Source organism: Melospiza georgiana, chromosome 13, assembly GCF_028018845.1.
Source record: "Melospiza georgiana isolate bMelGeo1 chromosome 13, bMelGeo1.pri, whole genome shotgun sequence".
NCBI classification, from domain to species: domain Eukaryota; kingdom Metazoa; phylum Chordata; class Aves; order Passeriformes; family Passerellidae; genus Melospiza; species Melospiza georgiana.
The window spans coordinates 2,097,010-2,110,686 of record NC_080442.1 but is presented as its reverse complement, the minus strand read 5'-3'; the positions used below and the strand labels follow the sequence as shown (position 1 = coordinate 2,110,686).

At 51.7% G+C, this 13,677-nt stretch overlaps 1 protein-coding gene across 1 annotated transcript; it reads right to left on the bottom strand.

Annotated features, from left to right (window-relative positions):
* Positions 1-1,916: 1,916 nt before the first annotated feature.
* On the bottom strand, positions 1,917-6,051 carry NMB (neuromedin B). The gene is made up of 3 exons (XM_058033635.1): positions 5,868-6,051; positions 5,089-5,291; positions 1,917-2,155 (listed from the first exon to the last, which is right to left on the bottom strand). Exons 1-3 carry the CDS (start codon positions 5,998-6,000, stop codon positions 2,108-2,110), a joined length of 384 nt encoding a protein of 127 aa, XP_057889618.1. The 5' UTR covers positions 6,001-6,051; the 3' UTR covers positions 1,917-2,107.
* Positions 6,052-13,677: the final 7,626 nt, after the last annotated feature.

The window sequence follows — 13,677 nt, the reverse complement described above, 5'->3', positions numbered from 1 at the left end:
GGAACAAGGCATGGAGGGACAGGACACAGGGAATGGCTAACTCCTTCCCAGAGGGGTTAGATGGGATATTGGGAAAGAATTCCTCCCTGTGAGGGTGGGCAGGCCCTGGCACAGGTTGCCCACAGAAACTGTGGTTGCTCCATCCCTGGAAATGCCCAAGGCCAGGCTGGGCAGAGCTTGGAGCAACCTGAGAGAGTGGAATTGCCCCTGGAACAGGGCCACAAGGTGTCCCTTTAACCCAACTCATTCTGTGACCCCCACAAGTGGCTGGCAGTCATGGGGTGCAGCTGTGAGCAGCACTTGCAGAAGGAACAGACCCAGAGTCTGCTCATGGCACTGTTCCATCACCCATTTCACCCCCAGCTCCCTTCTCCTGCCATCCTGCACAGCCAAGGACCCAGGGCTGTGCCTCTGCCCCTGTGGGTGTTGAACTGCAGGCGCAAGGGGAGGGAGCACTGAGACCTCAACACAAAGCAGCCTCAGAACCAGAGCAGTGTGTGGTGGCCAAGGGCCTGCAGCTAACCCTGAGTGTGTGATGGTCACAGAGCCTGCAGCTAACCCTGAGTGTGTGAGGGTCACAGGGCCTGCAGCTAACCCTGTGTGAGGGTCACAGGGCCTGCAGCTAACCCTGAGTGTGTGATGGTCACAGGGCCTGCAGCTAACCCTGAGTGTGTGATGGTCACAGAGCCTGCAGTTAACCCTGAGTGTGTGATGGTCACAGGGCCTGCAGCTAACCCTGAGTGTGTGATGGTCACAGAGCCTGCAGCTAACCCTGAGTGTGTGATGGTCACAGAGCCTGCAGCTAACCCTGAGTGTGTGATGGTCACAGGGCCTGCAGTTAACCCTGAGTGTGTGATGGTCACAGGGCCTGCAGTTAACCCTGAGTGTGTGATGGTCACAGGGCCTGCAGCTAACCCTGAGTGTGTGATGGTCACAGAGCCTGCAGCTAACCCTGTGTGTGAGGGTCACAGGGCCTGCAGCTAACCCTGAGTGTGTGATGGCCAAGGGCCTGCAGCTAACCCTGAGTGTGTGATGGTCACAGGGCCTGCATTTAACCCTGAGTGTGTGATGGTCACAGGGCCTGCAGTTAACCCTGAGTGTGTGATGGTCACAGGGCCTGCAGCTAACCCTGAGTGTGTGAGGGTCACAGAGCCTGCAGCTAACCCTGAGTGTGTGATGGTCACAGAGCCTGCAGTTAACCCTGAGGTGCCACAAGGACTCTGAGCCACAACCTCAGCACTGCCAGGACAAGATTTTGCTGGGAACATTCCCAGCAAAGAGGGTCACAAATGCTCCAGTGATGAGTGGTGGGATCAGCTCACCCAAGTGTGTCACAGACATCTTTTCATGAAAAATCCTTTCCTTGGGATTTTTCCTCCCGAGAAGCTGACTGGCCTCAGGAACAAAATGCAAACAATGATTATCTGCTGCTGTGGAATGCAACAGGTGCATCTGTGATTGGTCTCATGTGCTTGTTTCTAATTAATGGCCAATCACAGCCAGCTGGCTCAGACAGAGCGCCAAGACACAAGCCTTTGTTATTCATTCCTTTCTATTCTTATCTTAGCCAGCCTTCTGATGAAACCTGTTCTTCTACTCTTTTAGTATAGTTTCAATATAATATATATCATAAAATAATAAATCAAGCCTTCTGAAACATGGAGTCAGATCCTCATCTCTTCCCTCATCCTCGGACCCCTGTGAACACGGTCACACAGGTGTGCTGTTTTATATGTCAGGGTCTCCTTCAGTGAGCAGAGGGTGCAGGGATATGAATCCAACTCTCTGAGCTGTTGGGAGCTTCCCTTCACCCTTCCCCAAGGTGTTCCCTCTGCCCATTCCCCTGCACAAGCCCTGGGCTCTGCCTTCCTCCCCCCAGAGAAGAGTCTGTGCAAAGAACCAGTTTTATTCACACAGGCACGTCAGACAGCAAAGAAACACAAAACACACAGGGAGGCTCCACTTCCACACACACTGTCACTATTAACAATATTTCAGAAAGAATAAATAAAAGTGCTGTTGCTATAGGAGCCCACAAGGACGAAGCTCTCCTCTGTTCACAGGCACAGCTGACCTTGCACACCTCATCCTCCCCAGCTGCTCCTCCTCAGTTTGAGAAGTACTTCTCCAGCACCTTTGTTAAAAGCCCTGTCTCCTGCAAAACAAAACACAGCAGTGAGAGAGGGGGCATGCACACAACCAGCACCATCCCCACCCTGGGCAGGGCACACAAACACCCCCTCAGGGCACATGAGAAGGACAGAGCCAGGAGCTTCCCAACCACAGCTCAGATGTTGAGTGAAACTTCATCCCAGGGAGGCAGCAGCCACTGGTTGGGCTCCAGGGCAGAGCAGTCACTGACAGAGTCTCTGAAAAATCCCTTCACTGGGATTTCTTATCCTGGGAAGCTGAGGAGCCACAGAAATGAAATGAAAACAATAATTATCTGATTGCTTGGAATGTGGTTTGGAGGCTGCTCACCAACAGGAGCATCTTGGATTGGTTCCATGTGAATTGTTTTTACTTCATGACCAATCCCAGTCCAGCTGTGTCGGACTCTGGTCAGTCACAAGTTTTTATTATCATTTTTTTCTAGCCTGATGTCTCCTTTCTCTTTCTTTAGTATAGTTTTAGTATATAATTATAATATAATACATATAACAAATATAATATAATAAATATAGTATAATAAATAGAATACAATATAAAATATAAAATAAAATAAAACATATTAATTAATTAATATAATTAATAAATTATATTATTACACAATAAATGTAATAAATGTAATACAATAACTATAATATTATATCATATGGTATACGGTATAATATAATATGGTATATTATATTATATTATATTATATTATATTATATTATATTATATTATATTATATTATATTATATTATATTATATTATATTATATTATATTATATTATATTATATTATATTATATATCAGCCTTCTAAGAACTTGGAGTCAGTTCTCATCTCTCACCTCATCCTGGGACCCACAACAACACCACAACAATTAATAACCACAAGCCTCATTCAGCAGAGAATGTGAGAGGGCAGCAAGAGGCAGAAAACACAGCAGGGAAGAGGCACAGAGGCTTTGTGGGATTGGCACTGAGCACAGGCAGAAGGGCTCTCCCCAAACCTGGAGCTGCTCCGTTCCATGGGGAGTCAGTGCCACACACCCCAGGAGATGACAAAGGAGGGGGAGAATCCTCCTCTGCCAGCCCCATCTCTGTCACACAGGGCAATGAGGCTCTCAGCTTCTCAGGAGAAAAACCCTGGCAAAGGGATTTTTCAGGAAATATCCCAGTGAAGCCTCAGCACGCTGAGAGCCAAACCCTGATGGGACAAACGTGGCTGGAAAGCTGAGATGGAACCAACGGATCCTGAGCAAGGCACGGACACGGAGTTGCAGGGCAGAGCCATGCAAAGGCGGTGAGGGATGAGGGAACACAGAGGCAGCTCTGAGAGGGAACAGCACGCAGAGCAGCTCAGGCTGGCTGCTGACACCTGGTGTCCAACAACAGCCACGCTGAGGGCAAAGCTGGCACGGTGGCAGGGGTTTGGAGTGGCACTGTGACTACCACAGAGCAAGAACAGTTTTTCTAGGTGGGTCACACAGACCAGTACAAGGTGGGCGGCACTCAGAGGCAGTTCTGGAATACCCACAGCAGCCCAGATGTGAGGCTGCCCTGGGGATGGGTGGAGAAAGGAGCAGGAGGGCAGGAGCTGGGGAAGGAAAGTGCTCAGAGGTGCCCAAGGAGCAAACCCAGAAACAGAACCCAGCAAGGTGCCCAAGGGGACCAGGGCACTGAGCAAGGAGAGGCTCCAGGCTTTGGGGAGGGAAAGTGAGGGGCAGGAGCCAGTTTCACACCAAGCAGCCCAGCTGTGATGGGCACACCACCCACCTGGCCCCAGAGAGGCAGCAGCACCTGCATGGGCACACACAAATCACCCAGCAGAGCAGGGCTGTGGCAGCAGCGCCACACTGGGCAGCACCCAGCCCTGGGCTCTGGGAATGGCACTGCCAGGGCTGGCAGGGCTCTGGCACACCCAGCTGGAGCCTGTGGCACAGCAGCAGCACTCTGGGCACAGAGTGGCAGCCCCTGCACAGACACACCTGTGCCCAAGAGGAGCAAGCCCTGCCCAGCAGAAACAGCTTTACCTGCATGCAGGGCTGCTGGATGGCTCCTCAGGCACTGCCTCAGTGGGACAGCACAGGTGGCACTGACCCCGGAGGATTTCATCCTTTTTAGACTCCCAGTTACTTCTGCAGTGACTGGAAAGGGTGAGACACCAGGGAGGTGTGCAGGAGGCAACAGACAAGCAGAGCCACACAGCCTAATTCTATTTATGGATGCAGAAATTCCATCTCTGGACTGAGCAATTCAATCTGTGCATCCTGCCCGAGGATCTGTGCCTGTGCATTGCTCCCAGGGGCAGGTTTTCCACCAGGAGCTGGGGGAGCTCCAAGGTAAAAGCCACAGTGAGGGTGTGCTGATGCACAGCGGCACCAGAGGAGCTCCTGCCCTCTCCCTGCTCCCCCAAACCCACTCTGCAGCAGCAGGAGCAATGCACAGCTACCCTCTGCAAGGCTCTGCGCCCTCAGCGTCGAGGGATCCCAACCACAGGGACACAGAGCCAAAGCTCTTTGCTTCACAGATGCTTTTCCCGTCACACACTGTGTCCCCTCTTGGTCTCCTGCTGTGGCAATAACAGGGAGAGAGGATTTCCCTGTCCCTGGAAAGGGGACACCATCCTCTTCTGCATCTGAGGCTGAGGAAGATCCAGATGTTTATTAACAACCCCTGGACACCTCTGCTGCCACAGCTCCATTGCAGATTTACCTGCTCATCCTCACACCCCTCCCAGGCACCTGGGACTATTTATCACTGCCCAGCCGGGCACAAGCCTCAGGACACTTCTCCCCTCTCCCTTTGGGGCTGGTCTTTAAAAGTGGCTTAAGAAGAGTTAAAAGGGAGGGTGAAGAGGGGAGTGCACCTTCAGCTGTGCAGGTTCTCCCCTCTCCAGCACAGCTCCTCCACCTCCCTGTAGCTCAGTAAACGTTCACCTGGCCAGTGAGGTCGTATTTCCCTTGGTTCTCATCCAGCAGCCTTTCCTGCAAGAGGATTTTCAGGAGCTCGCGGGTCAGCAGTTCCATCATGTCCTCCAGCAGGGCTCGGAGAGAGGGACCGAACACCACGGGCACCGCAGGCTCCTCGGCAGCCTCCAGGTGTGGGGAGCCCGTCACGCTCTTCTTGCCCATGAAGTGACCTGCAGCAGCACACACGGCATGTCTGGGGGGACACGGGGCTGCAGCTGGGCTGGCACCAGCACAGGGAGCGCCGAGTGAGCTAATGCCCAAAGCAGCGAAGTGAAGAGAAGCCCAGAAACCCCAGGTGCTCGCTAGCTCCACGCGGGATTTTGGGGAAACTTCACTCTGTGTTCCCATTAACAAGATCTCTGGGCTTACAGAGATGCTGAACCTCACACCCAGGGATGCTGAACCTCACACCCAGGGATGCTGAACCTCATACCCAGGGATGCTGAACCTCACACCCAGGGATGCTGAACCTCACACCCAGGGATGCTGAACCTCATACCCAGGGATGCTGAACCTCACACCCAGAGATGCTGAACCTCACACACAGGGATGCTGAACCTCACACCCAGGGATGCTGAACCTCACACCCAGGGATGCCGGACCTGCTGGATGTGACTTCACCCCTGCCCATCGCGCACTGCCAGCATCCCCTCCCCGGTGGGAGCAGCTCCCAAGGCCGCCCCAGGACGGGACGGGATGTGGCCGTGCCCGCACCTCCCGCGTGTCCCCGCGTCCCCGCCCGGTACCTGTGGCCCAGAGGTTGCCGCGGGGGTTGACCTTGATCTTGGCGGCCTGGCTGCGGTGCTCGGCGAAGTCGAGGTGCACGGCGGGTCCGAGCGCGGCTCCGCACAGCAGCAGCAGCAGGCAGCGCAGCGCCATCGCCCCGGGACACGGACCCGCCGCCCGCCCGGTTATAGCGGCGGGAGGGACCGCGACACGGGGAGGGACAGCCCGGTTATAGCGGCGGGAGGGACCGGCACACGGGGAGGGACCGGCACACAGCCCGGTTATAGCGGCGGGAGGGACCGCGACACGGGGAGGGACCGCCCGGTTATAGCGGCGGGAGGGACCGGCACACAGCCCGGTTATAGCGGCGGGAGGGACCGCGACACGGGGAGGGACAGCCCGGTTATAGCGGCGGGAGGGACCGGCACACAGCCCGGTTATAGCGGCGGGAGGGACCGGCACACGGCCCGGCCCCCGACTCCGCCTGGTCATACCGGGAGCGCGACCCAGCCCAGCCCGCCCGGTCTGACCCGCTCCGAGCTCCGCCCGTGCCCGCCGTGTGTTATCCCAGCACCCCGGGGGAGAGGAGATGTGAAACGCTCACTGCTGAGTCCGATCCCCGTCCCCACATCTCTCCATGCCCATCTTCCACCTTCTCCTTTCTCCTTCTCTTCTTTTTGCCCCGGAGCTCAGCCCTGAGCTCCATTCCCGGTTTAGCTCCAAGCCATCTCCCAGTACATGAGTGTAGTGGATATTTTTGCCCTCGATGGGAGGGAGAGAGTGATAAGATCTGATAAGATTCCATCTTATCAGAAGGCTAATTAATGACTTTATTATACTCTATTATTCTATATTATATTACATCTAAACTGAATCTGCCAAGCACTCGGCTCTGCACACACTGCACAGAATCTCTTCCTGCCGGCTCAGCCCTGAAGATGCAGTCAGGATTCAGAGGAAGAAGCTGACACTGCCCAGACAGAATCCTGTGTTTCAATGGAATTTATGCATCATGTATGAGGTGTATGAATATGCAACAGGCTGTTGTGTTTAAGGGTTAATCTTCTGTTAACATTTGGGTCCTTTTTTGGGCTTATGTTGCCCAGAAAAAGATACCTGGACCATCTGTAACTCTTTGCTCTTATTGTCTCGTATTGTCCTAAATCCAAATTGCCCAAATTATTATTACTCTAACGATATTGCTATTTTTATGACCATTACTATTATTATTAAACTTTTAAAATTTTAAAAACAAGTGATTGGCGTTTTTCACAGCATTGACAAAACACAGCTTGAAATGGATGGACACTGCCCTGAACCTTTTCTTCAAAACAGTTTTAAATTCACTCATGGTGGCCAAGGTGATGGAAATTTGGGGTGTCTGGAGAGGGTGGGGGATATAGGAAGGGGAGGAGGAGGAGGAGGGGAGGTCCAGAGGAGGTGCTGAGTGTGAAGGAAGATCCTGGTGCTGCCCAGGCTGCTGAGTTTGGCTTCTCCTTGCCCTGGGGATGTTTCTTTGGGAAGCTGAGCACAATCCTGCACTGTGGGGAACAGCAAGCTGAGGGGTTCCCTGCAGGATTAGGGAGGATGGAGGCAGGGATAAAGTGATCCCAATTACAGAGGGCAGATGGAAGAGCCCTGGGCAATTATGGCACCAACTGAAGCGTGACAGGGTAAATCCCACTCCTTCAGGCAGCCCCAGGGACAAGGGAGGAGCACTGGGAAGCTGCAGGCTTTCAAACAGGATGAAGGCTTGTGCACTGCTCTAATTAGCCAGATGCAGCCAGATGTTCCTTCTTTTCCAGCTGCCGTTGCCTCAGCCAGTGTGGGAGCAGAGGAACAGGTATTTTCCATCCCAGTGGCAGTGCTAAGGAAGCTTGGGGAAGGATGGGAAAAGGAAATCAGGGAATTTCTGCCCTTTTGCAGTGCCCTCAAAAACTGAGGGGATGTCAGATGGATTGCTGAGTGCCAAGGCTGGGCCTCTTGGTGTGTGTGGGGGAGATGTGAGCCCATAACCCTGATTCAAGTCTGCAAAGAGCACCAGAACAGCTACTCAGGGCTGTGTTGGAGGCTGCAAGCAGGAGCACAGTTCAGGGCAGCCAGGGGGGCTTTGCTGGAAAACAGCTGCTGAGAGGGTTCAGCACTCACTGAGCAGCAGCAGCAGTGCTGAGATCCAGGCAGGAGCAGCAATTCCTTCCTCCACGGCAGCCTTGGTAAAAACCAGCCCCAGACACCAACAGAGAAACCTGATTTCTTCTGGATTTTCCAGCCTTCACAAAGAAGTTGCTCCTAATTTTAGGGAAAATAATTGGCACCCAGGACCTGAGCTCCAGAACCTGGCCATCACCAGCCTGGTGGGGTTTGTGGTAGATTTTCTGCCTCCCACTTTGGTGGATCAGGGCAAGGAGCCTGCTGGGACTTGCAGCATTCCAGGCAGGAATTGTCACTGCAGTGCTTCTCTGCCGCTTGCTGTGTCCAGCTCAGCAGAGATTCACCTTCCCAGCCTCCAAGGGAATCCTCCCAGCTTATATACAAAAAAAGCTAAAGAAATTCTAGTTTATAAATCAGTTTTGCTGGCAGTCAGCACACTGACTTTACCAGGTGATGCAGGAGATGGGGCTGAGGTGACTCCTTGGAAAATTCCAGCTGCCCATGGTTATATCCTCGAGGATCTGCAGAGAAACCCTCAGAGACCCTCAGAGGAGGGTCTGCACAGAGATCCCCTCCCCTCTCTGCAGGATTTACCCTCTGGGGCTGGGTGAGAGCAGCCCTGCACAGCCCCCCACCCTCCAGGAATGTCCCTTCCCACCCAAAACACCTCCGAGTTCCAGGAATCCTCAGCATCCCCTGCAGCCAGAGGGAGCAGGGGTTGTTTTGCTCTGTTTTGCCCAGCAATTGACACTCACAGTTTGCTCTGGATGGCTGCTGACCACAGAATTGACATTTTCACATTTTCACAGCACAGTCTGTAACAACCCCGATGTTTCAGATGGTAACACTTAACTTGGAACCCGTTGTTTCATAAATAGAGTTAAAATTGGTTTTTCTCCCTGTGCACCATTTTATATTTATGCACATTTAAACTTCATCTCTTTTATGACCCAGTCTCTTCCCTCTTCCCTTTTGTTCTTTACCTTTTAGCAAACAATTTCCCCTGTAAGGATCTCACCTCCTATTCCAGGGCTGCTTCCTGGAATTCAGGAGCCTTTGCTGGGGGACCTTGCCAAATACCTTTGGGAAATCCAGGGGGATAATCCCTGTCGCAGACATCTTTTATGAAAAATCCTTTCCGCAGGATTTTTCCTCCTGAGAAGCTGACAGGCCTCAGGAACAAAATGTAATCAATGGTTATCTGCTGCTGTGGAATGCAACAGGTGCATCTGGGGTTGGTCTCATGTTGGATTTTTGTAATTAATGGCCAATCACAGTCAGCTGGCTTGGACAGAGAGCTGAGCCACAAACCTTTGTTATCATTTTTTTCTATTCTATTCTTAGCCAGCCTTCTGATGAAATCCTTTCTTCTATTCTTTTAGTATAGTTTTAATGCAATATGTATCATAAAATAATAAATCAGCCTTCTGAAACATGGAGTCACATCCTCATCTCTTCCCTCATCCTCAGACCCCAGTGAACACAGATCCCTGTGGCTTCACCTTGCCCATAAGCCTCCAAATTCCTTCCACAAGTTCCAAGTCTACTCTTAGTGTGTTCTGCTCCTTACCAAACTCCTGTCTAAGCAGGGATAAGATGAGCAATCACAGCCCTGTGAAACAGGCACTTGTAGCAAATCCCCTAAATGCACCTAAGGATAAAGCAGGATTTCACCAGGAAAACAAAGGAAACCACAACCAGGCAGAATAAATGGATGTAAAAACTGCACAGCCAGAAGGGCCTCACTAACAAATGTAACAGACCAACCTGAAAATACCCTGGGTTCAAGGGCTTTAAAGCAAGGCCCATTTTTGCTTTTTCCTCTGCTCAGCACAAGGAAGACATGGACCAGCTGGAGCAAGTCCACAGGAGGCCATGGAGCTCCTCTGCTCTGGAGCCAGGTGGGAGAGCTGGGGGTGCTCACCTGGACCAGAGGAGGCTCCAGGGAGAGCTCAGAGCCCCTGGCAGGGCCTGAAGGGGCTCCAGGAGAGCTGGAGAGGGACTGGGGACAAGGGATGGAGGGACAGCACCAGGGGAAATAACTTCCCACAGCCAGAGAGCAGGGTTGGATGGGATATTGAGAAGGAATTGTTCCCTGTGAGTGTGGTGAGGCCCTGGCACAGGTGCCCCAAACCAGGAAATGTCCCAGGCCAGGCTGGACATGGCTTGGAGCACCCTGGGATGCTGGAAGGTGTCCCTGCCCATGCAGAAGTTGGGACTGGCTGGGATTTAAGGTCCCTCCCAGCCCAAATCACTCTGAAATTCCATGTTTTAGCTCCTTTGGCACTGCTGCACCCTCAGAGAGGTGGCCAGGCTGGCAAGAGAGAGACTCCATGCTGGGGAGCTGAGGCTTCCCAGGCCCTGCAAATATCCACCTGGGCAGGCAAATATGTGCTCAAACTGATGGCTCTAATAAAAAACAAATACAAGGAGCAAAGGCCTTGAATTTGTCTCCCTCACAGAGCTGCTGTGCCAATAAAACTCTTAGCAGCTGTTAGGTTGCTTCAGCCTCTTCTTCACCATTTCTCCAAAGCCAGGTCCTGCCACATGCCTGAGGGTCTATTTTGATGCATTTTTCTCTTGTTTACAAAGATTAAATCCTTCTGTTACAGGGATTCATCCACAGGCAATAGCTGTTGTTAATAAAAGATAAAATTTGAAATCTTGCACATCTTGTTTTCAACTCATTTTCAAGTTCCATTTAAGCTGTAAATGAGCTGTGGTTTTCCCTGAGGTCTCCCTTTCACTCCACACTGCTGGACATATACAAATAACTGTTCTGCAAGAAGACTTAGAGAAGAAAATCGTGTTTTCTTCCAGGCAAACCCAGGCCCAGCTCAGAAGTGTCCCAGCCAGAATTATACAGCAGAAATCTGACATCCCACTTTGAGTGAATCAAGGCTCAGAGAAGTTCATTCCCTCCACATTATTTTTCCTTCAGGACTGTTTCTATGGGGAAAGGGGAGGTTGGAAAAAAAAAAAAGTGATACCAAGATATTCAGCAGAGAGAGATGCAGGAAGGGTTTTTGAATTGTTAAACAGAAGGAGCACAAATAGGCAAAATATGAGGAGCTGGGCAGAAGGAGCAAGAGACTGAGAGCTCCATCCTGCAGCACAGAGGTTCTGAATCACAAAGGGTGAATTTCCAGTCCGCCCCTATTTAGGCTGCTCTCTGTGAAGATGGTTATTTCCCCTCAGGTTTAGGGAACCCTGCTGGATCAGCCACTTACAGGACCTGCTAGAAGTGAGCAGGTTTATGAATTTCCCCACCAGCTGGAGTAGGTTTGGCACACAATGTGCCCAACCAGCAGGCCAGCACACAGAGGCAAGACCTGCTCCATGGGCAAGCAGGACTGTGTGTGATGGAGCTGGTGGGTTTTTACAGAAACTGAGGGATAAGCAAATGTGAAGAGGGACTCTCACAGTCCTGGGCAGATTAGGAACCCACAGCAAAGCCACTCAATTAGGGCCCAATAGAGCCACCAAGGCAGATTTCTAGGAAAGCCCCTCTGTCCCACATGAATCCAACCTGCTCAGGCTGGTGGATCACCTCTGGCAGTCCTGTGGCTCCTGACAGGTGAGAATCTGAGTGCAGACAACACAGGGACCAAAGTGTAACGAGGCTGGGGAGAGCTCAAAGGGGCAGGAGGCTGTTCTGAAAACACAGTGTGGGTGCTGCCTCTCTTCTCCCAGAGATGAGAGCCTCAGATCAGTCACCCACACACACCAACTCCCACCTGAGCTGCTGCCACTGTGGCAAAGGCACAGGCTGGGCCCTTCTGGCATCACCCAGTGCACCTTCCTGGGGGATGGAAGCAGGACATTCCCCATCTGATTCAGCCCTGAGTCACTGGCACTGTGGGGGTCACACCAACATCTTTGGCCTGCACTGCCCTGGCACAGGAGCCATCCCCAGGGTGCTCTGAGCACCTCCTCTCTTCCTTCTCTGCCTGTTCTCCTTCTCCTGGCCAACTTTTGGGCTGTCCTGGGAGCTGCATACTTCGTGTTGGGCATTGTGGTCTTCAGGCATGGACCAGGTTTCATCTTGAAGATGCTCCTTGGAAAAAAACCACAGTTGATCTGTTCCGATTTTAAGGGCACGAAAATCACCATGAAATTACCCAATCTCATTAAAGACAGTGGGGAACTGACAAAACCTGAGCTCTGTGAACCCCTGCAAAGCAATAAGCAGCAACAGATCTGGATGAAGCACCGTGATGTTCACTGCTGTTCAACCAACAACCGTGCACTAAAGCATCACAAATACACAAACCCAGCCTCTGGCTCACAGCTCCAGCTTGCTGCAATCACCCCTCACAGCTCACTTCCCAACCATCACGCTCCTGCTTATGCATTTAGCTTTGACACAAAAAGAAAATCACCCCCTGGAATTGCAGCAGCCATCAGACGGAGCCCAGCATGGCTTTGCTTCATGGAACAGCTCCTGCCCGTGAAGGAATCTGTGCCTGCACTGAGGATGTGACTGAGCTGTAATTAAGCACTGGAATTGCTCACAGAAAACCTGCCCTGTTTGGCTCTAACCAACCACAACAGACACTGCAGCAATCAGCCCTGGCAGATTTTTCCTTCATTTTTTTTCTCCTTTAGAAACCAGACCTCTCAACACCCACGTACTTTACAAGCAAATCCCATTCCTGTGGTGACATGAGGATCTCCAGCCATTTCCAGAGCCTCCAGTGGCACTGGCTTTGCTGGAGCTGCCCAGACAGTTTCACCTTTAAAAAAAAGTAGCATAAAATTGAAATAAAACATAAACACATCAACTTCTATCACTGTGACAGTGTTCACATGGGTCTTAAGATGGGGGAAGAGATGAGGATCTGACTCCATATTTCAGAAGGCTGAATTTATTATTTTATTATATATATTATATTAAAACTACACTAAAAGAATAGAAGAAAGGATTTCATCAGAAGGCTGGCTAAGAATAGCAAAAGAAAGAATGATAACAAAGGGTTGTGTCTGGGACAGAGAGTCTGAGCCAGCTGACTGTGATTGGCCATTAATTAGAAACAAATCTATGAGACCAACCACAGATACACCTGTTGTATTCCACAGCAGCAGATAATCATTGTTTACATTTTGTTCCTGAGGCCTGTCGGCTTCTCAGGAGGAAAAATCCTAAGGAAAGAATTTTTCATAAAAATGTCTGTGACATATCACCAGGCACTCTGGCTCTGTGGGAGCTCAGCACTGCTCCCAAACACCTCAGCATGAGCACCCAGCCAGCCACACATCCTGCTCACTCCGTGCCCTTTCTGCTCAGCAAAGCAGAATAAATCTGGTGGGGATGGAGCCAGCAGCAGCTCTGTGTCATGCTGCCCCCACATCCCCATTTTCCAGCCTGGGCAGGCTCATCCCAGCACTCCCTCACCTGTGGCAGGAAAGGTTTGGCTGCAAGGCAGGAGGGAGCTGGCACGGGAGGTGGCACAGGGGGTGCTGGGTGTTGGAGTGTGATGGGGTTGGCTGCCAAGCTATCCTTTGCCTATTGGAGTCAGCTCCCCATTTCCCAGCTGCAGGAAGCAGAGCCACATCCCCAGCTGCACAGAGCTGAGAGCAGGCACAACAGGGCTGCAGAGATGAATTCCCAAATGCCACATGGCAGCAGCCCCTGCTTTAGGGCAATGGTTCCTGTTCCTCAAGTGCCTGCAGAGCCTG

Excerpts from the sequence above, each read along its gene's own strand:
- NMB (XM_058033635.1), bottom strand. The coding sequence starts at position 6,000 with ATGGCGCTGCGCTGCCTGCTGCTGCTGCTGTGCGGAGCCGCGCTCGGA. Across the intron at positions 5,292-5,867 it reads CGGCAACCTCTGGGCCACAG|GTCACTTCATGGGCAAGAAG; the intron begins GTACCGGGCGGG and ends GTGCTGCTGCAG. Across the intron at positions 2,156-5,088 it reads AATACGACCTCACTGGCCAG|GAGACAGGGCTTTTAACAAA; the intron begins GTGAACGTTTAC and ends TTTGTTTTGCAG.